The 24,355-nt window shown below is 48.6% G+C and overlaps 1 protein-coding gene across 2 annotated transcripts in view; it reads left to right on the top strand.

The window, feature by feature from the left end:
• syk (spleen tyrosine kinase) overlaps nucleotides 1-24,355 on the top strand; it is a 230,052-nt gene that overhangs the window by 127,282 nt on the left and 78,415 nt on the right. For both annotated transcript variants that reach the window (XM_070881772.1, XM_070881762.1), the window contains exon 4: nucleotides 19,823-19,961. In XM_070881772.1, the coding sequence (XP_070737873.1) occupies nucleotides 19,823-19,961 (139 nt within the window). The remainder of the gene's footprint in view (nucleotides 1-19,822; nucleotides 19,962-24,355) is intronic.

The raw sequence follows: 24,355 nt of genomic DNA, 5'->3' as shown, positions 1-24,355 counted from the left end.
ATGTAGTCACAGAAACAGGCAGGGAATATGTGGGTGCCCTAGATCGAAGCGAAGTGCAGCCTGAGAGTCCTGTAGTCATGCAAGTTTGAAGCAATAGCTTGACTGTTACTGGTACAGTTTCAGACAGGTGTGCCACATTTTAGCCTTCTCAAATGATTTATAAGGGTAGATTTTATAAATCTATCTCCTGGTGCAGAAGTTTGCACCCTTGAGAATGCATATTGGACAATCGAACAACGAGATCAGCCAGCCGTGTAAAATCTCCTACGCATTAATTTTAATTTAATGGGGAGCTCACTGACTTCTGCACGTGAACTTCCAACATGTGCTCCTGGAGTGCAAAGTTCTGCACTGAGAACATGAATTTGTAAAATCTACCCTACAGTCTCCGGTAGTAAACATTTCTAATGCTTAGCTGTCTGTTGGTCAGAAAACGAAAGAAACGGTCACTGGGTCAGTCCCTACAAATGATACTGAGTTTCAGCCCAATGGTGGAGAGAAGATTAAAAAAGACGCAAGTAGCTTTTTAAAAAAAACTTCAGTTGCACTCAAATTGTTGTCAAGATATTTACTGGAAGCTTGTGGTTTCATAGCTGAATGAAAAAAAATGTGTGCATGTACTTCCTGCACTGACCTGTGGTTAAGTGGCAGGCAGATGCTGACAATAACAGTGTAGCAATGGTTCTCAAAGGAGTTCTTGCAGAGCCTCACGTGAGTTCACTTTATATGAACTCACATGTGAAAAAAAATTGCAAGAGAAAGCCTTCCTCGACCCCTTTGGTTAGAGGCCTACTTCCACCCCCACTCCACCAATACCAGACATCAGACTGTCACCAAACATTAAGGAATCAGATCCTGATTGACATTAAACCTCTGGTGAATTAGATACAGATTTGCATGGGACGACTTGGAAGGCTTTACACATACTGGGACCAGATTTCCAAACAAATTAATAATTAACCATTAATGGTTTAAAATCACAAAGGGTTTAGATAGAGCAAGTAAAAAGGAACTGTTTCCAATGGCTGAAGGTTTGATAACCATAGGGCATAGATTTAAAGTGATTAGCAAAAGAACCAGAGGCGACATGAGGAAAAACACAACAAGTGGTCAGGATTTGGAATGCACTGTCTGATAGAGTGGTGGATATAGGTTAAATAGTAGCTTTCAAAAGGGAATTGGATAATACTTGAAAGAGAAAAAATTGAAGGAACATGGGGAGAGATCAGTGGAGTGGGACTAACGGGATTGCTATTCAAAAGAGCCAGTGCAGACTCGTTGGGCCAAATGGTCTCCTTCTATGCTGTACTATTCTATGATTCTATGAACAATGAAACGATACCCTATACCACTAAACAGAACGAAGCTGTTCTTAAGTTTATAAGGTAAATTCTATCAATCAGGTCTGGGTTCACTCATTTTCCCAAGTGTAGCCTTAAAAAGATGCTGCCCTGGAGTTTCCTCTGCATTTGCACCCAAATACACATGTAAGCTGAGCTCAAACCAATTACGCACTTAAAAGATTGCTGAATTTTGGCGTAAGTGAGTTACCCACAATGCTACAATATGCCTAAGCCTCCTTGATCTTTTACGGCCATCCATTAAACCCTCTGCCCAAATGAATCTCTGCCCATATGGGGGAGAAATTTGCACTTGTGAAATGAGTCATCATCATAGGCAGTGCCTCGGAATCGAGGAAGACTTGCTTCCACTCTTAACATGAGTTCTTAGGTGGCTGTACAGTCCAATACGAGAACCACAGTCTCTGTCACAGGTGGGGCAGATAGTCGTTGAGGGAAGGGTTGGGCAGAACTGGTTTGCCGCACGCTCTTTCCGGAAATAACCTTCCGGAACTACTAGCGGACAGAGGGTCTAGTGAGAAGGAGGAACCGAAGGAAATCCTTATTAGTCAGGAAATTGTGTTAGGGAAATTGATGGGATTGAAGGCCGATAAATCCCCGGGGCCTGATAGTCTGCATCCCAGCGTACCTAAGGAAGTGGACCTAGAAATAGTGGATGCATTGCTGATCATTTTCCAGCAGTCTATCGACTCTGGATCAGTTCCTATGGACTGGAGGGTAGTTAATGTAACACCACTTTTTAAGAAAGGAGGGAGAGAGAAAACAGGAAATTATAGACCAGTTAGCCTGACATCAGCTGGGGGGAAAATGTTGGAATCAATTATTAAAGATGAAATCACAGCGCATTTGGAAAGCAGTGACAGGATCGGTCCAAGTCAGCATAGATTTATGAAAGGGAAATCATGCTTGATAAATCTTCTAGAATTTTTTGAGGATGTAACTAGTAGGGTGGACAGGGGACAACCAGTGAATGTGGTGTATTTGGACTTTCAAAAGGCTTTTGAAAAGGTCCCACACAAGAGATTGGTGTGCAAAATTAAAGCACATGGTATTGGGGGTAATGTATTGACGTGGATAGAGAACTGGTTGGCAGACAGGAAGCTGAGAGTCGGAATAAACGGGTCTTTTTCAGAAGGGCAAGCAGTGACTAGTGGGGTGCCGCAGGGCTCAGTGCTGGGACCCAAGCTATTTACAATATACATCAATGATTTAGATGAAAGAATTGAGTGTAATATCACCAAGTTTGCAGATAACACTAAGTTAGGTGGCGGTGTGAGCTGTGAGGAGGATGCTAAGAGGCTGCAGGGTGACTTGGACAGGTTAGATGAGTGGGCAAATGCATGGCAGATGCAGTATAATGTGGATAAATGTGAGGTTATCCACTTTGGTGGCAAAAACACGAGGGCAGAATATTATCTGAATGGCGACAGATTAGGTAAAGGGGAGGTGCAACGAGACCTGGGTGTCATGGGACATCAGTCATTGAAAGTTGGCATGCAGGTACAGCAGGCGGTGAAGAAGGCAAATGGCATGTTGGCCTTCATAGCTAGGGGATTTGAGTATAGAAGCAGGGAGGTCTTACTGCAGTTGTACAGGGCCTTGGTGAGGCCTCACCTGGAATATTGTGTTCAGTTTTGGTCTCCTAATTTGAAGAAGGACATTCTTGCTATTGAGGGAGTGCAGTGAAGGTTCACCAGACTGATTTCCGGGTTGGCAGGACTGACATATGAGGAGAGACTGGATCGACTGGAGTGTAGAAGAATGAGAGGGGATCTCAAAGAAACATATGAAATACTGACGGGACTGGACAGGTTAGATGCAGGAAGAATGTTCGCGATGTTGGGGAAGTCCAGAACCAGGGGACACAGTCTAAGAATAAGGGGTAAGCTATTTAGGACCGAGATGAGGAGAAACTTCTTCACTCAGAGAGTTGTTAACCTGTGGAATTCCCTACCGCAGAGAGTTGTTGATGCCAGTTCATTGGATATATTCAAGAGGGAGTTACGGCTAAAAGGATCAAGGGGTATGGAGAGAAAGCAGGAAAGGGGTACTGAGGTGATGATCAGCCATGATTTTATTGAATGGTGGTGCAGGCTCGAAGGGCCGAATGGCTTCCTCCTGCACATATTTTCTATGTTTCTATGTTTCTATGTTTCCGCTGCCTGCGCTTGATTTCTGCACACTCTCGGCAACGAGACTTGAGATGCTCAGCACCCTCCCGGTTGCGCTTCCACCACTTAGGGCGGTCTTTGGCCAGAGTCTCCCAGGTGTCAGTGGGGATGTTGCACTTTATCAGGGAGGCTTTGAGGGTGTCCTTGTAACGTTTCCACTGCACACCTTTGGCTCGTTTGCCGTGAAGGAGTTCCGAGTAGAGCGCTTGCTCTGGGAGTCTCGTGTCTGGCATGCAAACTATGTGGCCTGCCCAGCGGAGCTGATCAAGTGTGGTCAGTGCTTCGATGCTGGGCCTGTTGGCCTGGTCGAGGACGCAAATGTTGGTGTGTCTGTCCTCCCAGGGGATTTGAAGGATCTTGCGAAGACATCGTTGGTGGTATTTCTCCAGTGACTTGAGGTGTCTACTGTAAATGGTCCATGTTTCTGAGCCATACAGGGGGCGGGTATTTCTACAGTCCTGTAGACCATGAGCTTGGTGGCAGTTTTGAGGGCCTGGTCTTCAAACACTCCTTTCCTCAGGCGGCCGAAGGCTGCACTGGCGCACTGGAGGCAGTGTTGGATCTCATGGTCAATGCCCGCTCTTGTTGATAGCAGGCTCCCGAGATATGGGAAGTGGTCCACGTTGTCCAGGGCTCCGCCATGGATCTTGATGACTGCAGGACAGTGCTGTGCGATAAGGACAGGCTGGTGGAGGACCTTTGTCTTGCTGATGTTTAGCGTAAAGCCCATGCTTTCGAATGCCTCAGTAAATAATCGACTATGTCCTGGAGTTCAGCCTCTGTATGTGCGCAGACGCAGGCGTCGTCCTCGTATTATAGCTCGACGACAGAGGTTGGGGTGGTCTTGGACGTGGCCTGGAGACAGCGTAGGTTGAACAGTTTCCCACTGGTTCTGAAGTTTCATTCCACTCCAGCGGAGAGCTTTTCGACTGTGAGGTGGAGCATGGCAGCGAGGAAGATTGAGAAGAGGGTTGGGGCGATGACGCAGCCCTGTTTGACCCCGGTCCGGACGTGGATTGGTTCTGTAATGGATCCCTTGGTAAAGATCACAGCCTGCACGTCGTCGTGGAAGAGGCGGAGGATGGGTGATGTGAAATGGGTGGACAGGAATTAAAAATCGGGGTGAGGGCTGGGGAGTGGAGACACATCTCAGCCCCTCCATTGGTGCCCAAGTCGTGCATGTTGCCATATTGAGGCAGGCCTGTAAATGAAGAAGCAGCCTGCCCGTCCACCTAAAGTTTTACTATGCAGATTGGGTCCTTCGCTAGTTGTTGGACCCCAATGCAAAATTCAGATACAAATCGGTGAAGCTTGCATCACCTAGTTCTCCCAGGTCTTGAGTGGCCTAACCAGTGGTACTTAAAGGAACCACTAGAGATTGCTTCAAAACAGTCACAAAACTTTTTCCAAGTTATATTTTTGGGGTGCTAGAAAGAACACTCTTGGCTCCACAAAAATACTGCAGCCGCTGATGGCCCAGGCTCGCCCCCTTGGCTTTGCCTGCCCCTACTTGAACCTACCTTCATGTCGGCTTTGTAATGTCTGTAAGCTTGTAATGCATATAGCTCCACACTGTGGATGTGGACATATTGTGTACTGCAGCTGTATAGTTAATCATTAACCAACAGGCAGCTTTCCCGAGAGTTGCAAGAGAGCAGCCTGCATGTTAGGAAGCTGTGTATGCTGTGCTCTGTGACGATATCACATTTGGCAACCGAGGATGAGATTTTTCGGATGTTTAAAGCTTAAATTTTGCTGGTGAAGGATTCAGCCAGCCAACAGAAGACTTTGAAAGTTTCTGTCTTTGAAAAAAAAAGCTACAAAATCCGAGGTAAAAAAAAAACAGCACACGGTGTGAACAGCTAGAGATTAAAAATGGCAAGTGTAATCGGATATTTGGGTGAATATAGACACGACCAGGAACGTTTTAAAGCGTATGTGGATCGACTAGAAATGTATTTCACTGCAAATAACATAATCGAAGTTCCAGAAAATGCAGGCCAGAACCAGGCTGTTTTGGAACGTAAGAAACTGATTTTCTTATCAGTGGCAGGTCCGGCATTGTACGAAACCCTTGTAAATCTGCTTGTGCCTGACGAGCCAAAGGACACAACACTTAAAGAGATTTTAATGAAGCTGGAGCAGCACTATAACCCCAAACTGTTAGAAATTGCTGAAAGCTATTGTTTCGGGATTCGGAATCAAAAGGCGGATGAAAGTATCGCTGATTACATCATAGCATTAAAAAAGCTATCGATGCACTGTAATTTTGGAAACTTTAAAAACCGAGCATTACGGGATCATTTTGTTTGTGGGGTGAAAAATGATGCGATCAGAAGGAAGTTGTTGACGACAGATGACTTAACTTTTGAGATTGCTTGTCAGACAGCGAGGTCGATGAGCATGGCTGAACAATATTCCCGAGAATTAAATAATGATTACGGTCGTCAGTCAACCGAGGTAAATCATCTGCAGGTTCAAAGTAAAAGACGGCCAAGGCCGAAAGTCTCAGAAACTGGAAATTCTACCAGAGCGTCAAAGTCATGCTATAGGTGCCTGGGACAACACATTGCTCAAAGTTGTCCATATGTGACGGCAGAGTGTTTCGTCTGCAGGAAGACTGGGCATCTTGCGAAGGCATGCCGACTGAAGGGTAAACCAGTTTTTAAAGCTATGAGTCGAAATCCAAAGAGACTTCATAGCATGGAAAAACAACAACAGGACGAGGAGATGTTAGAATTACACGTCATCAGGAGCACGAGGTTAGCGGACAGTGATTCGGAAAGCATCAAAATCCACATAGATGTTGCGGGATTCAAGATACCAATGGAAATTGACACGGGTGCCTCCGTGAGTGTAGTACCGGAGTCACTGTACCGCGACAAATTGCGTGATTATCAACTGGAGAAATCCAAGATAGAGCTGCGAGGCTACTCAGGAGAGAAAATTCCTGTAGTAGGCTATAACACCGTACCGGTGAAATATAAAGATCAATTTCAGAACTTGCCTCTGATAAAAGTGAAAGGAGACAAGACTGCTTTACTAGGAAGAAATTGGTTGAGCTCACTGAAGCTGGATTGAAGTAAGATAAGCTTGTAATGCTTGTAGCTCCACACTGTGGATGTGGACGTATTGTGTACTGCAGCTGCATAGTTAATCATTAAACAACAGGCAGCTTTCCAGAGAGTTCCGAGAGAGCAGCCTGCATTTTAGGAAGCTGTGTGTGCTGTACTCTGTGAAGATATCACCGGCTTGAAATTGGAGCCGACTGGAATTTGTCAGGCCCTTGCTGGCAGGCTGCATCAGGGTGCCCGTTTGGTTGTACAGACCAACATGGAGATCAATTGCTCTGCCAACTTGCTGCACGCTTTGGGCGAAGTCAAATTTCTCCCCCAATATCACATAATTCCAAAGCTGTGCATAATTACCCCCACTTTTCACAACTCTCCTGCATAAATAAGGACAGCAGATATTCAGTGATTAACAGATGAACTTTGATTGCAAAATAATAAGCACGTTTTCTAAAATAGCAGTCATAGTAGAACCAGTTCCCTATCAAGGGGCTGCAACAGGAATGCTACCTGGACCCTAACGACAATGTAGGGACATTTGATTAGACTTTGGTTGTTTTGGTTGTTTTTGTTATGTCTTGAAAAAAGAGTCAGACCAGATACTGCAAGCTCAAAGTAAGGTGTGACCGTAGTCCTTTATTACAGATCTCAGAGTGCCTCTCCAGCCTGTGAGGCCTCCTTATGTATAGGTGCTCCCAAGAGATTGTGGAATCCCTTGGGACCCAGGGGATGAGCCCTCTGGTGGTTAAACATGGTATTTACAAGTTTACATATAATACAACTCTCCCCCCCAAAGTCAATAGTGTAACTATTTACAAAGTGAGTCGATCTGGGGCCTTCCTTTTCCTGGTTGATCGTCTCGGTGCAAATGCTGGTTTTGGTGAGTCATTTGTTGGGCCCTCGCTGGGCTGCTGCGCAGCTGGCCTTGCTGGGCTGCTGGGTGTGGTGAGTCCTGCTGGGCTGCTGCAGGTGATGGGTTCTGCTTCGTGGTCAACCGCTGGGTCGGTCGCCACTTGTGTATGTGTTGGAGGGTCGAAAAAGAAAAAGAGAGAGTCTATTGTGGGTTGTTCTGGATAGTCGGTAAATCTGAGTTTGGTTGGTCCAAGTGTTTCCTGCAGGTGAGTCCATTTGAAAGTTTAACCTGAAACACCCTACTCCCCTCTTTGGCCACGACAGTGCCGGAAAGCCACTTGGGACCTTGTCCATAGTTCAACACAAATATAGGACCATTAATCTCAATTTCGCGTGACGCATTTGCACGATCATGATATGTATTCTATTCAAGCCGCCTGCTCTTTACCTGTTCGTGCAGATCAGGGTGGACTAATGAGATCCTTGTCTTAAGTGCCCTTTTCATGAGCAGTTCAGCGGGGGGAACCCCAGTGAGCGAGTGGGGTCTTGTGCGGCAACTAAGCAGGACTTGGGATAGGCGAGTCTGCAGTGAGCCTTCAGTTAGCCTCTTCAAGCTCTGCTTGATTGTTTGCACTGCTCGCTCTGCCTGACCATTGGACGCTGGCTTAAACGGGGCAGATGTGACATGTTTGATCCCGTTGTGGGTCATGAACTCTCAGAACTCGGCACTGGTGAAGCACGACCCATTGTCACTCACAAGGACGACAGGCAGGCCGTGCATGGCAAACATGGCCCGCAGGCTTTCAATGGTGACAGCGGACGTGCTTGCCGACATTATCACACGTTCAATCCATTTGGAGCACACATCTACAACCACTAGGAACATTTTTCCCAAGAATGGGCCTGCATAGTCGACATGGACCCTGGACCACGGTTTGGAGGGCCAGGATCATAAACGTAGTGGCGCCTCCCTGGGTGCATTGCTTAACCGTGAACATGTATTACATTTGTGCACGCAGGACTCTAAGTCTGCATCAATACCGGGCCACCACACGTGGGATCTGACTATCGCTTTCATCATTACGATGCCTGGGTGGGTACTGTGGAGGCCAATAATGAAGGTGTCCCTGTCCTTTTTTGGCACCAGTACCCGATTACCCCAGAGGAGGTAGTCTGCCTGTATAGACATTTCATCTCTGCGCCTCTGGTACGGCTTTATTTCTTCCTGCATTTCTTACGGGACACTGGACCAACTCTCGTGGAGCACACAGTTTTTTACGAAAGACAGTAAGGGGTCCTGGCTCGTCCAGGTTCTAATCTGTCGGGCGGTAACAGGTGATTGCTCATTCTCGAATGCTTCCATTACCAAAACTAAATCTGCGGGCTGTGCCATCTCAACCCCTGTGGTGGGCAATGGCAGCCTACTGAGAGAATCGGCACAGTTTTCTGTGCCTGGCCTGTAGCGGATAGCTTAGTTGTGTGTGGACAACGTGAGCGCCCATCTCTGGATGTGGGCCGATGCATTTGTATTTATCCTTACTTTCAGAAACGAGGCTTATGGTCAGTTTCCAATTCAAATTTGAGCCCAAACAGATATTGATGCATTTTCTTTACCCCATAAACACACGCTAACGCTTCTTTTTTGATTATGCTGTAGACCCTCTCAGCCTTAGACAGACTTCTGGATGCATAAGGAACAGGTTGCAATTTCCAAAATTCATTAGCTTGTTGCAATACCCACCCGACACCATATGACGACGCATCACATGCTAGTACCAAACACTTACATGGATCGTACAGCACAAGCAATTTGTTTGAGCATAACAGTTTCCTAGCTTTCTCAAAGGCATTTACTTGGCTTTTACTCCATACCCATTCATCTCCTTTATGCTGTAAAGAGTGCAGTGGTTCTAACAATGTGCTAAGACCCAGTAAGACGTTACCAAAGTAGTTCAGGAGTCCGAGAAACGACCGCAGCTCCGTCACGTTCTGTGGTCTCGGTCTGTTCTTGATTGCCTCTGTCTTCGAATCGGTGGGCCTGATGCCGTCCGCTGCGATTCGTCTCCCCAGGAACTCCACTTCAGGCGTCAGGAAAACGCACTTCGAGCGTTTTAACCTGAGCCCCACACGATGAAGCCGACTAAGAACCTCCTCCAGGTTCTGCAGGTGCTTGACGGTGTCCCGACCTGTAACCAAGATGTCGTCCTGGAAGACCACGGTGCGTGGGAGCGACTTCAGCAAGCTTTCCATGTTCCTCTGGAATATCGCCGCGGTCGATCGAATCCCAAACGGGCATCTGTTGTAAGTGAAGAGACCTTTGTGCATGTTGATGCAGATGAGGCCCTTCGATGATTCCTCCAGCTCCTGCATCATGTAAGCCGAGGTCAAGTCCAGCTTCGTGAACATTTTTCCTCCCGCCAGCATCGCAAATAGGTCGTCTGCCTTTGGTAGCGCGTATTGATCCTGCAGGGAGAAATGATTGATAGTTACTTTGTAATCACCACAGATTCTGACGGTGCTGTCTTCCTTGAGGACTGGAACAATCGGACTGGCCCACTTGTTGAATTCGATCGGCGAAATGATGCCCTCTCATTGCAACCTGTCCGGCTCGATCTCCACCCTCTCTCTCATCATGTACGGTACCGCTCTCGTGTTGTGATGGATGGATCACGCCCCCGGAATGAAGTGGATCTGCACTCTTGCTCCTTGGAACTTCCCGATGCCCGGTTCGAACAGTGAGGGGAACTTGTACAGGACCTGGGCACATGAAGTGTCGTCGACAGACAAGAGTGCTCGGATGTTGTCACAGTTTCAGCGTATCTTTCCCAGCCAGCTCCTGCCAAACAGCGTGGGGCCATCGCCCGGTACCACCCAGAGTGGTAAATTGTGCACCGCTCCATCGTAGGAGACCTTTACGGTAGCACTGCCGATTATGGGTATCAGTTCCTTTGTGTACGTTCTCAGTTTAGCACGAATAGGGGTCAGGACTGGCCTTGAAGCCTTGCTGCATCACAATTTATCGAAAGTCTTTTTGCTCATTATGGACTGGCTCGCACCCATGTCCAGCTCCATTGACACTGGGAATCCATTTAATAAAACCTTCAGCATTATCGGGAACACTTTGTGGTAAATGTGTGCACCCCTTATACCTCTGCCTCCTCGATCTGAGGATCTAGTTCGTCGTGATCCACCATGGATCTGTTCTCCTCTGCAACATGGTGGTTTGCAGGATTAGCAGGATTAGCAGCTCGCCAACACATACTTGGAGATGTCCCATTGTTCCACAGCCCTTGCAAATGTATCCTTTGAAGCGGCATGAATGGAAACGATGATCATCCTCGCAGCGCCAACAAGGTTTTAATGGCCTTGCATTCACTACCCTTGATGGTGGGCTCTGAGTCACCTACGGACGTGCAGCTGCAGGCATGTAAGTTCTGCCCTGTACATTACGATTCGAAAACAACATACTTTGTTCACAGTACTTGCAGCAGCACTCGTGTGCTGAGAGATTTGTTTGGTATTGTCATGGCGGCGATAAACGCCTGGGCTATCGATATGGCTTTACTCAGGGTTGGGGTCTCTACGGTCAAAAGTTTGCGAAGTACTACTTCATGGCCAATGCCAAGTACAAAGAAGTCCTTGAGCATGTGCTCCAAGTTTCCTTCAAATTCGCAATGTCCTGCAAGGCACCTTAGCTCGGCGACGTAGCTCGCCACTTCCTGGCCTCAGACCTCTTGTACGTGTAGAACCGATACCTCGCCATCAGAATGCTTTCCTTCAGGTTTAGATGCTCCCGGACCAGTGTGCACAAATCATCGTACGACTTCTCTGTGGGTTTCGCTGGAGCGAGCAGATTTTTCATGAGGCCGTACGTTGGTGCCCCGCAAATGGTGAGGAGGTTCGCCCTTCGTTTAGCAGCGTTCGCTTCTCCTTCCAACTCGTTGGCCAAGAAGTATTGGTCGAGTCGCTCCACGAAAGTTTCCCAATCAGCTCTCTCTGAAAATTTCTCCAGGATGCTCATGGTTCTCTGCATTGTTGCGGTGGGATTCCTCATTTGTATCTCGTCGCCAGTTATTATGTCTTGAATAAAGAGTCAGACCAGATACTGCAAACTCAAAGTATTACAGGTCTCAGAGTGTCTCTCCAGTCTGTGAGGCCTCCTTATGTACAGGTGCTCCCAAGGGATTGTGGGATTCCTTGGGACTTCAGGGGATGAGCCCTCTGGTGGTTAAACATGGTATTTACAGGTTTACATATATAACAAGCAAAAATGAATTGTAGACAATACAATATAGAATGTGTGTGAGAAGGGTTACCACAGCTGCATTTGACAGTCTGGCAGCCCGTTTCGGGTATGGCTCACTTGCATTAATATCATATTTTACATAAAGGATATCAATGTATTTTTACAGTTTGCTCTAGAGTTTTTAGTACTGGGGAAGCAATAGTGGAGTAACTAGATATGGAACTGGCTATATCAACACCAACTTATTGTGGTAGCTTGGGCCACATTTGATTAATATGTACAGGGTGGTTAGTTTGCCTCATTATATGCAATTAAGGATAATTGAAATCCTTATTTGAGTTGCACATCTTGCCTTATAGTTCTGTCCCTTCACTTTTTTGGTTGATGTGAGTTGTCCTCCAATACTGGGAACATTGTCACATAAGAGATAAACTGCATACCTGTCAGCAATTTTTCTTCTAGTGCTACTTACTCTCAATGAAGGTACTTCACTTTTTTAAAGTGGAGAACAATTTCAACAACCTGCGGTTTGTGTATTTACATCTCTCGCTTTCGCCTTTTGCACCTGGCTTCTGGTTCTGTGGTCGGCAGGAACTCGGGTGAAAAACAGATGTCAGTAACATCAGTAGACAAAATATAGGCTTCAAAAATTGACCCAAGTGGAAAAATCTTAATTATCTTTAGAATAAATAGAGCAGGAAGGGGTTGTTTTAACAGGTTATTATCTTGGGCTCTTTCCTATATGTCAACATTTTTCATTGTGGGGGAAGTGTTTGGCTGGCTAATATTAAAAACTATTGTGCCAATCAATGGTTCCATAGAAAATGGGGTTGGGTGGGGGGGGGGGGGGTGGGGTGGGTGAGTTAGAGGATTCTAAAGCACTAAAGACCTTCATAACATCAGCACAACAGCTGCACAACATCAAGAAAAATAAATGAAAGATAAATCAGCTACTGAAAATAGTGCAGTCCTACGTTGTCGACTGCACAGTGCATCGGCTAGCCCTCCCGCCAAGGCTAGGGGCGGCAGGGTTAAGGGATTTTTACTTTTTACAGTTGTCGCTAAATGTTGCATGGTCCTAATGGAGCATGATTCAGTATTAATGCAAAATATCTTTTATTGGATATTTTACAGTGCACTTCAACAACAACAGCAACAACAGCAAAGAAAGGCTGCACCCATCCCTCACCCACATCTCAGGAAAAGTGCACTTCCTCATAGGGTCGGTGATGGGGAGAGGGGGTTGGGGGCCCGGCTTGCGTCTGACCGGTGGCTGGTGGGTGGATTAAAGTGGGAGTGGCATTTGAGTATCCGACCTTTTTGCCCTTATTGCAGAAGCTCATGGCATCTGCCATTGTTTGCACACCCTCTGAAATGTCCGCCCTCACTTCCCGTCTCAGTGCTGAGATTTCACCCAACAGTGTCGCTACCTCATCACACACAGGATGGTCGCCACGAGTGACCTTGTGAGGGCATTGGTCTCCTCAACCTGATTAACCTCTGCTGAGGGCTGCATCTCAGGAGAGACTGGTCGGCTTCTCCTTCCCCTCGCCGTGAGTCTGCCTCGTGGCACCCCTACAGTGTGAGGTGCAGGCTGGGACAGTGGGGGACTGAGTGTCCCAAGATGCATTTCACAACCGCCACTGGGACCCGCGACCTCGGAAGGTGTGAACCTATGGAATGTTGCCGAGGAGCTCATGGAGGTTTCTGGCAGTGTGATGCCCTGTACTATGGCCTGATCCATATCACAGTCAGCATTCTCCCGTGCACACATTTCCATGGACCCCTCCTCCCCCCACCCGCCTTGGTCTGGAGCGCGCGCATCTGGATCCTCTGGTAGATCTTCAGGATGTTGAGGAGTGTCTTCTTCTTCTGCAAAATACAACAGAACAGTCAAATGATTAGCAACACAGGAGGGGGCAGGATGGGTGACATGAGTAGTCTGATGTGTAGCAGGCCAGTCAGCAGGTTGATTTGAAGGGCGACTATGTATTTTAATGACTCACCCTCACCTTCGCGTGTGGGTCCAGCTTGTGCAGAGCTGATTCTTTTTCTGCCGGTGCGACTCAGCAAGGCAGCAACCCTCTGTTCCAGGAGTGACAGTTGGTGCAGATTTGGTGGACCTCCTCCTAGTCTAAGTCTTTCCCTTTTGTTATGGGCCAATTTCTTCTGCAAAGATGAAAATATTAATTTTCAGACATGGTGCGCTTCTGATGGGTGGGACACATACAGATGGTCACATTTTCCATTGCAATTCAATTTAAAGATGAAGATATTACTTATACTCACTACTTGACCAAAGTCCTGCCATTTCTTCTCGCACTGGCTTCCAGATCTTGCGGTATTGACCCTTGCGGAGTATTCTTCTGCAACTAGGTTCCATCTTTTTCTCATTTCCTTGGGTGAAACTTTTGACGGACCACTCTTGCTGATATCCAGCTCCAGCCATTTCTCCTCAATTACAGTCACTAGTTTCTCCACTTCCTCATGGAGGAAATTCTTTGTTCATCTTGCACGCTCTTGCACCATTCGTCTATTGGACTCACACTCAGGTGATGTTCAAAAATCACACTTCTCACTTTTCTTCCATCTATCCAGCACTCCTTTCCACTCCCTCTTCCACACAAAAATCAATATTTAAACCTTACCTTTATATATGTTCCATTACCAATGATACTGAGGACGCTTTAATTGGCCGATTGCCAAGCTTCCTGTTGCACTGCGCATGTGCGCAAGCTGAACCGCCCATTGCACATGCGCGCACACTCAAACGGTCATGCGTCCCCCTGCCGGCACTCCACAAGATGCTGGGCCCAAGCCCCGCCCCCCTGCTGGCCGTGCTGAGCAAGCGCGGCCGTAGCTCTGCACCCCCCAGGCTCTGCAGCGCCACGCAAATGGATCCGGACAACAAGGGAGCGGCCAAAGTGGAAGGCAAGTTTTTGGCGCTTTTTTTGGCTCACAAAGTCGGCGTACCATCCCTAACTACGCCGCTCTAGGCGGCTGGGGAAATTTGGGCCCTTAAAGGGGAGGGCGCACCGCCTTAGCCAGCATTTTCTTTTCATTGTCGGCCGACTCTACTTTCAGCCGGCAATGACAGCCGTGGGTTCGGCCAAACCTTTCCTTGTTGACCCAGTTCCTTGGTGCCACAGAGCCTCACTAAGCCTCGTAGCATCCTTCCCCATTAACTGATGGACACCGCCCCGCTCCCTCACAAACCTGCCCCTACACTACCTCAAACAGCGTCCCAAAGCACTGGGAGGCGGTGTCAGTGTTAAAGAGCCGAATTCTCCATCTCTTCCCTCTGACTCCTGCCGGGCGTTAATTTATCCCCGGAGGGCAATTTCCCCCCCATTATACCCCATTACAGTTCCGCTGTTAGAAACATGTTATGATTTAATTTAAATGAGTTAATGGGTGCATGAAGCCTCTTTGGCATGTTTCAATTTGTCTGCTTGTCAGCCATATGGTATTGTGATATTGTGTATGAAAACAGGTTTTGATCTGCAGGGAAGTGTGAAACCTTTTTGTTTGGTTACCAATTAATTATATTAATGAAAAACCTATTACTGTCTTGAGGGGCATTGAGCCACTCAAGATTCCTATATACATCATTAATCAATCATATGACATGAGGAGATTTTGGGCCCAAGTTTGCCCAGGAGTTGCTCCATTTTTTTTGGAGCAACTAGATTTTTTTGGAGTATCTTAAATATCGCAATTCTGCCCATTTAATTTGCTCCAGTGTAAGTGAGTTAGTTAGGTTTTTTTTTTAGTTTAGTTTTTTTTTCAAAAGGGGGCATTACCAGCGACTTACTGTTTGGCCATTTAAGCAAGTCTGGACAGCTAAAAGTTACTCCAAACTAATTTAGGCCAGCGTATGTGGCCACTTGTGTCCACACAGAAAAACCTTGCAGTGCGCTAAGAAATCAGCGCAGATAGCCAGAGATGGGGGGGGGGTGGGGGGGGAGGGGGGAAAGGGAAGTCAGAGGACCTTGCAAAGCACTAAACACCTTCATAACAACATTAAAGAAGCATAAAAACCATCATCAATAATAAATGAAAAATAAATACATTTCTAAAAAATAAAAAGTCCTACTTCGCCGATTGCAGCACGCACAAGAAGCAGCAGGAGAGCCCTTCGGGGACGACATGCCTCATTGGCAGGAAAGCCCTTCGGCCAGGGCTAGGGGTGGGTGGGAAGCAGGCAAATGCAGCAGGAGGAGAGCCATTCGGGGACGACACGCCGCACCGGTAGGCAAGCTCTTCGGCCAGGGCTAGGGGCGGGCAGGAGGCAGGCAAGCAGCAGCAGGAGGAGGAGAACCCTTCGGGGCACGACACGCCGCACCGGCAATCTCTTCAGCCAGGAAGCACACAAGAAGCAGCAGGCTAGGCTGCAGGACGTAATTTAAAGTGGGGCTGGGATGTTTCTGACCCAATGCGCATGTGCGCACGCTCCAACGCACATGCGCAACGCTGCTGGCACTCACAAACACGCTGGCCCTAGCCTCGCCCCCCCCCCGCGCCCCCCCCCCACTGCTTCTGCTGCATTACACCAATGGCCTGCAATCTTCCCGCAGCGGGGAGAATACCGAGGTAAGTTTGAGGTGCAATTTTTCTTCTACAAAGTCGGCGCACCTCACGGAGGTGCACCATTCTAAGCAGGAGGGTGGGGCAAACTTGGGCCCAAAGCCTTGAACATTTGTGTACCTCTGTGACTATTGAGGTTGCACTCAGTGTAGGTGGCATGAACAGAAACCTAGGAATTATTGGGCATTGGTTTTGCCCATCTAATACAAACTATCATATATGCTAATAGTCAACAACCTACACAGAACTATATTAGAATTTTTAAATTGGCAATAAAGCTGCACAAGCCTCTCGCCGACGCTGCCCGAACTCCTGCACTCGCGGCCTTTTTATAGGCCTCCGACCCCGGACTGTCGCCTCCTCCTCGACATGCCTTAGGGGCTGTGCAACAAAGTTTCACTAGATTGATCCCTCGGATGAGAGGATTGTCCTCTGAGGAAAGATTGTGTAGAATGGGCCTATACTCTCTGGAATTTAGAAGAAGGAGAGGTGATCTCATTGAAACATATAAGATTTTGAGGAGGATTGACAGGGTAGATGCGGAGAGGTTGTTTCCCCTGGCTGGAGAGTCTAGAATTTGCGGTCATAGTCTCAGGATAAGGGGTCGGCCATTTACGACTGAGATGAGGAAGAATTTCTTCACTCAGAGAGTTGTGAATCTTTGGAATTCTCTTCCCGAAAGGGCTGTGAATGCTGAGTCATTGAGCATATCTCCAAATTTGCGGATGACACTAAGTTGGGTGGCAGTGTGAGCTGCGAGGAGGATGCTATGAGCTGCAGAGTGACTTGGATAGGTTAGGTGAGTGGGCAAATGCATGGCAGATGAAGTATAATGTGGATACATGTGAGGTTATCCACTTTGGTGGTAAAAACAGAGAGACAGACTATTATCTGAATGGTGACAGATTAGGAAAAGGGGAGGTGCAACGAGACCTGGGTGTCATGGTACATCAGTCATTGAAGGTTGGCATGCAGGTACAGCAGGCGGTTAAGAAAGCAAATGGCATGTTGGCCTTCATAGCGAGGGGATTTGAGTACAGGAGCAGGGAGGTGTTGCTACAGTTGTACAGGGCCTTGGTGAGGCCACACCTGGAGTATTGTGTACAGTTTTGGTCTCCTTACTTGAGGAAGGACGTTCTTGCTATTGAGGGAGTGCAGACTGATTCCTGGGATGGCGGGACTGACATATCAAGAAAGACTGGATCAACTGGGCTTGTTTTCACTGGAGTTCAGAAGAATGAGAGGGGATCGCATAGAAACGTTTAAAATTCTGACGGGTTTAGACAGGTTAGATGCAGGAAGAATGTTCCCAATGTTGGGGAAGTCCAGAACCAGGGGTCACAGTGTAAGGATAAGGGGTAAGCCATTTAGGACAGAGATGAGGAGAAACTTCTTCACCCAGAGAGTGGTGAACCTGTGGAATTCTCTACCACAGAAAGTTGTTGAGGCCAATTCACTAAATATATTCAAAAAGGAGTTAGATGAAGTCCTTACTACTAGGGGGATCAAGGGGCATGGCGAGAAAGCAGGAATGGGTTACTGAAGTTGCATGTTCAGCCATGAACTCATTGAATGGTGGTGCAGGCTCGAAGGGCCAAATGGCCTACTCCTTCACCTATTTTCTATATTTCTATTTTTCTATGTCCATCAGATAAAGAGACCAAAACTGTGCAAAGTACGCCAGGTATGGTCTCACCAAAGCCCTGTACAATTGTAGCAAGACTTCCTTACTCTTGAACTCTAACAGCCTTGCAATAAAGGCCAACATGCCATTTGCCTTCCTAATTGCTAACTGTATCTGCATACTAACTTTGTGTTTCCTGTATGAGGCCACCTAAATCTCTCTGAACACCTACATTTAAAGAAAGAGAGAAATACTTGGATTTATATCGCGCCTTTCAGAACCACTGGACATTTCAATGTGCCTTACAGCCAATTAAGTACTTTTGGAGTGCAGTCACTGTTGTAATGTAGGAATAGTTTCTCACATAATGTTGTATAATTTCTCACCATTTAAAAAATATTCTGTTTTTCTATTCTTCCCACCAAAGTGAATAACCTCACATTTCCCCACATTATACTCCACCTGACTCCTAGTGCCCGCCCATTCACTTAACCTGTCTAAATCCTTTTGTGCCCTCCTCAGTTTACTTTCCCACCTAGTTTTATATCATCAGCAAACCTGGATACGTTGCACTCGGTCCCTTTATCTAAATCATTAATATTGATTGTAAATAGCTGAGGCCCAAGCACTGATCCTTGCGGCATCCCACTATTTACAGCCTGCCAACCTGAAAATAGTCTCTGTTTTTTGTACATTAACCAATCCTCTATCCATGCTAATATATTATCCCCAACACCATGAGCCCTTATCTTTCGTAGCAACCTTTTATGTGGCACCTTCTCAAATGCCATTTGGAAATCCACTGGTTCCCCTTTATCTACCCTGCTAGTTATATCCTCAAAAAACTCTCATAAATTTGTTAAACATGATTTCCCCTTCATAAAAGCATTTTGACTCTGCCTAATGATATTATGTGTCAGTTGTGGCTCAGTGGGTAGCACACTTGCCTCTGAGTCAGAAGGTTGTGGGTTTGAGTCCCAATCCAGGGACTTGAGCACTTAAATTTAGGCTGACACTCCATGCAGTGCTGAAAGAGTGCTGCACTGTTGGTAGTACTGTCTTTTGGATGAGACGTTAAACCGAGGCCCTGTCTGTCCTCTCAGGTGGGCGTAAAGATCCCATGGCACTATTTCGAAGAAGAACAGGGGAGTTATCCCTGGTGTCCGAGCCAATATTTATCCCTCAATCAACATAACAAAAACAGATTATCTGGTCGTCATCACATTGCTGTTTGTGGGAGTTTGCTGTTCACAAATTAGCTGCCGCGTTTCCCACATTACAACAATGACTACACTCCAAAAGTACTTTATTGGCAGTAAAGTGCTTTGAGATGTCCAGTGGTTGTGAAAAGCGCAATATAAATGCAAGTCTTTCTTTCTTTATGATTTCCTAAGTGCTCTGATACCACTTCTTTAATACTGGTTTCCAGCATTTTCCCGAAGACTGATGTTAGGTTAATTGGTCTCTAGTTCCCTGTTTTTTCTCTCCCTCCTTTCTTGTATAACGGGGTTACATTTTCTACCTTCCAATCCACTGGGATCTTTCTAGAATCTAGGAAATTTTGGAACATTGCAACCAATGCATCCACTATTTCTGCAGCCACCTCTTTTAGAACCCTCGTCAATTACAAAGGCACCGATTATAACACATTAAGTGGCCAGCTATTTCGGGCAGTGGCCGTATCAGACTTGTCGCATTGCATGGTATATCAAATAACATACCTGGACCACGATCTCAAAATAGTTATCCCATAAATAGTTTTGGATGACACTGCTGCTTCTGAGTCCACTAGGGTCCAACAGAGAACTGATGTAATTGAAGTTGTTAATGGAACCAGCCTGAGAAAAAGCCATAGCATATAGATATAGTGACTTTACATAAATAATCACTGCAATTCTTCTTCTTTACAGAATAAGAGAGCGGGATAACAAGGGATCGTATGCTCTCTGCTTGATGCACGAGGGTAAAATATATCATTATCGAGTTGACAGAGACAAAACAGGCAAGCTGTCCATTCCAGATGGAAAAAAGTTTGACACGCTTTGGCAGGTAAAGTAATCCACTGATCAAAGGGTTTCTTGATCAGTTGAATATATTTCACGATGCTGCTTTTTTACCCAAAATATATAAAATGTCCTTTTAATTGATTTGGCTAATAAAATTGCTTATTTTACAGAATTTTATACTTGCTATACTTAAGCCTTAGTATCAGGTTTTGTCCTGTTTTATTTACAAAGGGATATAATTTCCTCTGGGCTCTATTTTTAACACAGTGGTTAACACATTTGCACTAAATTTCTATCTGTCCTGTTTTAATGTAATAACCTATTTAAATTAACATCGCAAGTTAACATGAATGTGTCAACCAGTGTACTAAAAAAAGCAGATAGACAAAATTCAATCCTTCGGCATGCCACAGTTCTCTTGGTTAAAGTATTAGATAGCCATGCTTTGTCATAATTTAATGCCTAAACATAGCTTAACTCTCACTGACTACATTGTTCATTTTTTAATTACATTTTTCTTCTCTTCTAATTTTCCATCCTCCTATCCTGAAGACAGTGATTTATGTCAGGACACAGTTCCACAGGTACCAGCAGCAGGAGCCTTTCTTTTTCTATGATCTTAGGCATTGGATGTGATCAGATTATGTGACCATGGGGAGTTTCCCAGATGAACTCTATCATGTCCTTATACAATATTCACATTGTACACTTTTCAGCAACGATTATAGCTAGTGATTGGGATTGGAACTGCAGCTAATTTTAATCTTGTCAAGTCTAGGGAGTCTGAAGCCATTCATGAATCTCTACCACTATTCTGACAGCTCACATCCCCTGTTAGGGATTAACTTTAGCATTTCCTGGTCTATATAGCTCAGTATCAGACCAGGAGGTGTGTTTGCCAGCTACGCCATTATGCTTAAATTTAAATTAACCTTCCCTATCATTTTATGTTACACACTATTACTTGGTTAATAGGGCAAGAATATGACCTGCATCTGGATTCTATTAATAGGTCCACTCGCTCTATAAGAGAAGGTCAGGAGCTTGGGGGGGACAGAAGGTCAGGAGCTCTGGGGGGAGAGAAGGTCAGGAGCTCGGGGGGGAGAGAAGGTCAGGAGCTTGGGGGGAGAGAAGGTCAGGAACTCTGGGGGGAGAGAAGGTCAGGAGTTCGGGGGGAGAAAAGGTCAGGAACTCTGGGGGGAGAGAAGGTCAGGAACTCTGGGGGGAGAGAAGGTCAGGAGCTCTGGGGGAGAGAAGGTCAGGAGCTCGAAGGGAGAGATGGTCAGGTGCTTGGGGGGGAGAGAAGGTGAGGAGCTCAGGGGGAGAGAAGGTCAGGAGCTCAGGGGGAGAGAAGGTCAGGAGCTCGGGGGGAGAGAAGGTCAGGAGCTCCGGGGGGGAGAGAAGGTCAGGATCTTGGGGGGGAGAGAAGGTCAGGAGCTCGAGGGGAAAGAAGGTCAGGAGCTCGGGGGGAGAGAAGGTCAGGATCTTGGGGGGGAGAGAAGGTCAGGAGCTCGGGGGGAAAGAAGGTCAGGAGCTCAGGGTGGAGAGAAGGTCAGGAGCACAGCGGGGAGAGAAGGTCAGGAGCTTGGGGGGGGACAGAAGGTCAGGAGCTCGAGGGGAGAGAAGGTCAGGAGCTTGGGGGGGAGAGAAGGTCAGGAGCTCGGGGGGATAGAAGGTCAGGAGCTCGGGGGGAGAGAAGGTCAGGAGCTCCGGGGGGAGAGAAGGTCAGGAGATCGGGGGGAGAGAAGGTCAGGAGCTCGGCGGGAAGAGAAGGTCAGGAGCTCAGGGGGGAGAGAAGGTCAGGAGCTCAAGGGGAGAGAAGGTCAGGAGCTCGGGGGGGAGAGAAGGTCAGGAGCTCGGGGGGAGAGAAGGTCAGGAGCTCGGGGGGAGAGAAGGTCAGGAGCTCGGGGGGAGAGAAGGTCAGGAGCTCCGAGGGGAGAGAAGGTCAGCAGCTCGGAGGTAGAGAAGGTCAGGAACTCTGGGGGGAGAGAAGGTCAGGAACTCTGGGGGGAGAGAAGGTCAGGAACTCTGGGGGGAGAGAAGGTCAGGAGCTCGGGGGGAGAGAAGGTCAGGAGCTTGCGGGGAGAGAAGGTCACGAGCTCGGGGGGAGAGAAGGTCACGAGCTCGGGGGGAGAGAAGGTCAGGAGCTCGGGGGGGAGAGAAGGTCAGGAGCTCGGGGGGAGAGAAGGTCAGGAGCTCGGGGGGAGAGAAGGTCAGGAGCTTGGTGGGGACAGAAGGTCAGGAGCTCGAGGGGAGAGAAGGTCAGGAGCTCGGGGGGAGAGAAGGTCAGGAGCTCGGTGGGGACAGAAGGTCAGGAGCTCGAGGGGAGAGAAGGTCAGGAGCTCGGGGGGGAGAGAACGTCAAGAGCTCGGGGGGAGAGAAGGTCAGGAGCTCGGGGGGAGAGAAGGTCAGGAGCTCGGTGGGGACAGAAGGTCAGGAGCTCGAGGGGAGAGAAGGTCAGGAGCTCGAGGGGAGAGAAGGTCAGGAGCTCGGGGGGAGAGAAGGTCAGGAGCTCGGCGGGAGAGAAGGTCAGGAGCTCGAGGGGAAAGAAGGTCAGGAGCTCGAGGGGAGAGAAGGTCAGGAGCTTGGGGGGGAGAGAAGGTCAGGAGCTTGGGGGGGAGAGAAGGTCAGGAGTTCGGGGGGAGAGAAGGTCAGGAACTCTGGGGGGAGAGAAGGTCAGGAGCTCGGGGGGAGAGAAGGTCAGGAGCTCGAAGGGAGAGATGGTCAGGTGCTTGGGGGGGAGAGAAGGTGAGGAGCTCGGGGGGAGAGAAGGTCAGGAGCTCAGGGGGAGAGAAGGTCAGGAGCTCGGGGGGAGAGAAGGTCAGGAGCTCCGGGGGGGAGAGAAGGTCAGGAGCTCCGGGGGGAGAGAAGGTCAGGAGCTCGGGGGGACAGAAGGTCAGGAGCTCGGGGGGAGAGAAGGTCAGGAGCTTGGGGGGGAGAGAAGGTGAGGAGCTCGGGGGGAGAGAAGGTCAGGATCTTGGAGGGGAGAGAAGGTCAGGAGCTTGGGGGGAAAGAAGGTCAGGAGCTCAGGGTGGAGAGAAGGTCAGGAGCACAGCGGGGAGAGAAGGGCAGGAGCTTGGGGGGGGACAGAAGGTCAGGAGCTCGAGGGGAGAGAAGGTCAGGAGCTTGGGGGGGAGAGAAGGTCAGGAGCTCGGGGGGATAGAAGGTCAGGAGCTCGGGGGGAGAGAAGGTCAGGAGCTCTGGGGGAGAGAAGGTCAAGAGCTCGGGGGGAGAGAAGGTCAGGAGCTCGGGGGGGACAGAAGGTCAGGAGCTCGGGGGGGACAGAAGGTCAGGAGCTCGAGGGGAGAGAAGGTCAGGAGCTCGGGGGGAGAGAAGGTCAGGAGCTCGGCGGGAGAGAAGGTCAGGAGCTCGAGGGGAAAGAAGGTCAGGAGCTCGGGGGGAGAGAAGGTCAGGAGCTCGGGGGGAGAGAAGGTTAGGAGCTCGAGGGGAGAGAAGGTCAGGAGCTCGGGGGGAGAGAAGGTCAGGAGCTCAGGGGGAGAGAAGGTCAGGAGCTCGGGGGGAGAGAAGGTCAGGAGCTCGGGGGGAGAGAAGGTCAGGAGCTCGGGGGGGAGAGAAGGTCAGGAGCTCGAGGGGAGAGAAGGTCAGGAGCTCGGGGGGAGAGAAGGTCAGGAGCTCGAGGGGAAAGAAGGTCAGGAGCTCGGGGGGAGAGAAGGTTAGGAGCTCGAGGGGAGAGAAGGTCAGGAGCTCGGGGGGAGAGAAGGTCAGGAGCTCAGGGGGAGAGAAGGTCAGGAGCTCAGGGGGAGAGAAGATCAGGAGCTCAGGGGGAGAGAAGGTCAGGAGCTCGGGGGGGAGAGAAGGTCAGGAGCTAGGGGGGAGAGAAGGTCAGGAGCTCGAGGGGAAAGAAGGTCAGTATCTCGAGGGGAGAGAAGGTCAGGAGCTCGGGGGGAGAGAAGGTCAGGAGCTCGGGGGAGAGAAGGTCAGGAGCTCGAGGGGAAAGAAGGTCAGTATCTCGAGGGGAGAGAAGGTCAGGAGCTCGGGGGAGAGAAGGTCAGGAGCTCGGGGGGAGAGAAGGTTAGGAGCTCGAGGGGAGAGAAGGTCAGGAGCTCCGAGGGGAGAGAAGGTCAGCAGCTCGGAGGTAGAGAAGGTCAGGAACTCTGGGGGGAGAGAAGGTCAGGAACTCTGGGGGGAGAGAAGGTCAGGAACTCTGGGGGGAGAGAAGGTCAGGAGCTCGGGGGGAGAGAAGGTCAGGAGCTTGCGGGGAGAGAAGGTCACGAGCTCGGGGGGAGAGAAGGTCACGAGCTCGGGGGGAGAGAAGGTCAGGAGCTCGGGGGGGAGAGAAGGTCAGGAGCTCGGGGGGAGAGAAGGTCAGGAGCTCGGGGGGAGAGAAGGTCAGGAGCTTGGTGGGGGCAGAAGGTCAGGAGCTCGAGGGGAGAGAAGGTCAGGAGCTCGGGGGGAGAGAAGGTCAGGAGCTCGGTG

This window comes from Pristiophorus japonicus, chromosome 1 (genome assembly GCF_044704955.1).
Source record: "Pristiophorus japonicus isolate sPriJap1 chromosome 1, sPriJap1.hap1, whole genome shotgun sequence".
In the NCBI taxonomy this organism is placed as follows: domain Eukaryota; kingdom Metazoa; phylum Chordata; class Chondrichthyes; family Pristiophoridae; genus Pristiophorus; species Pristiophorus japonicus.
This window is presented reverse-complemented; position numbering and strand designations above follow the sequence as displayed.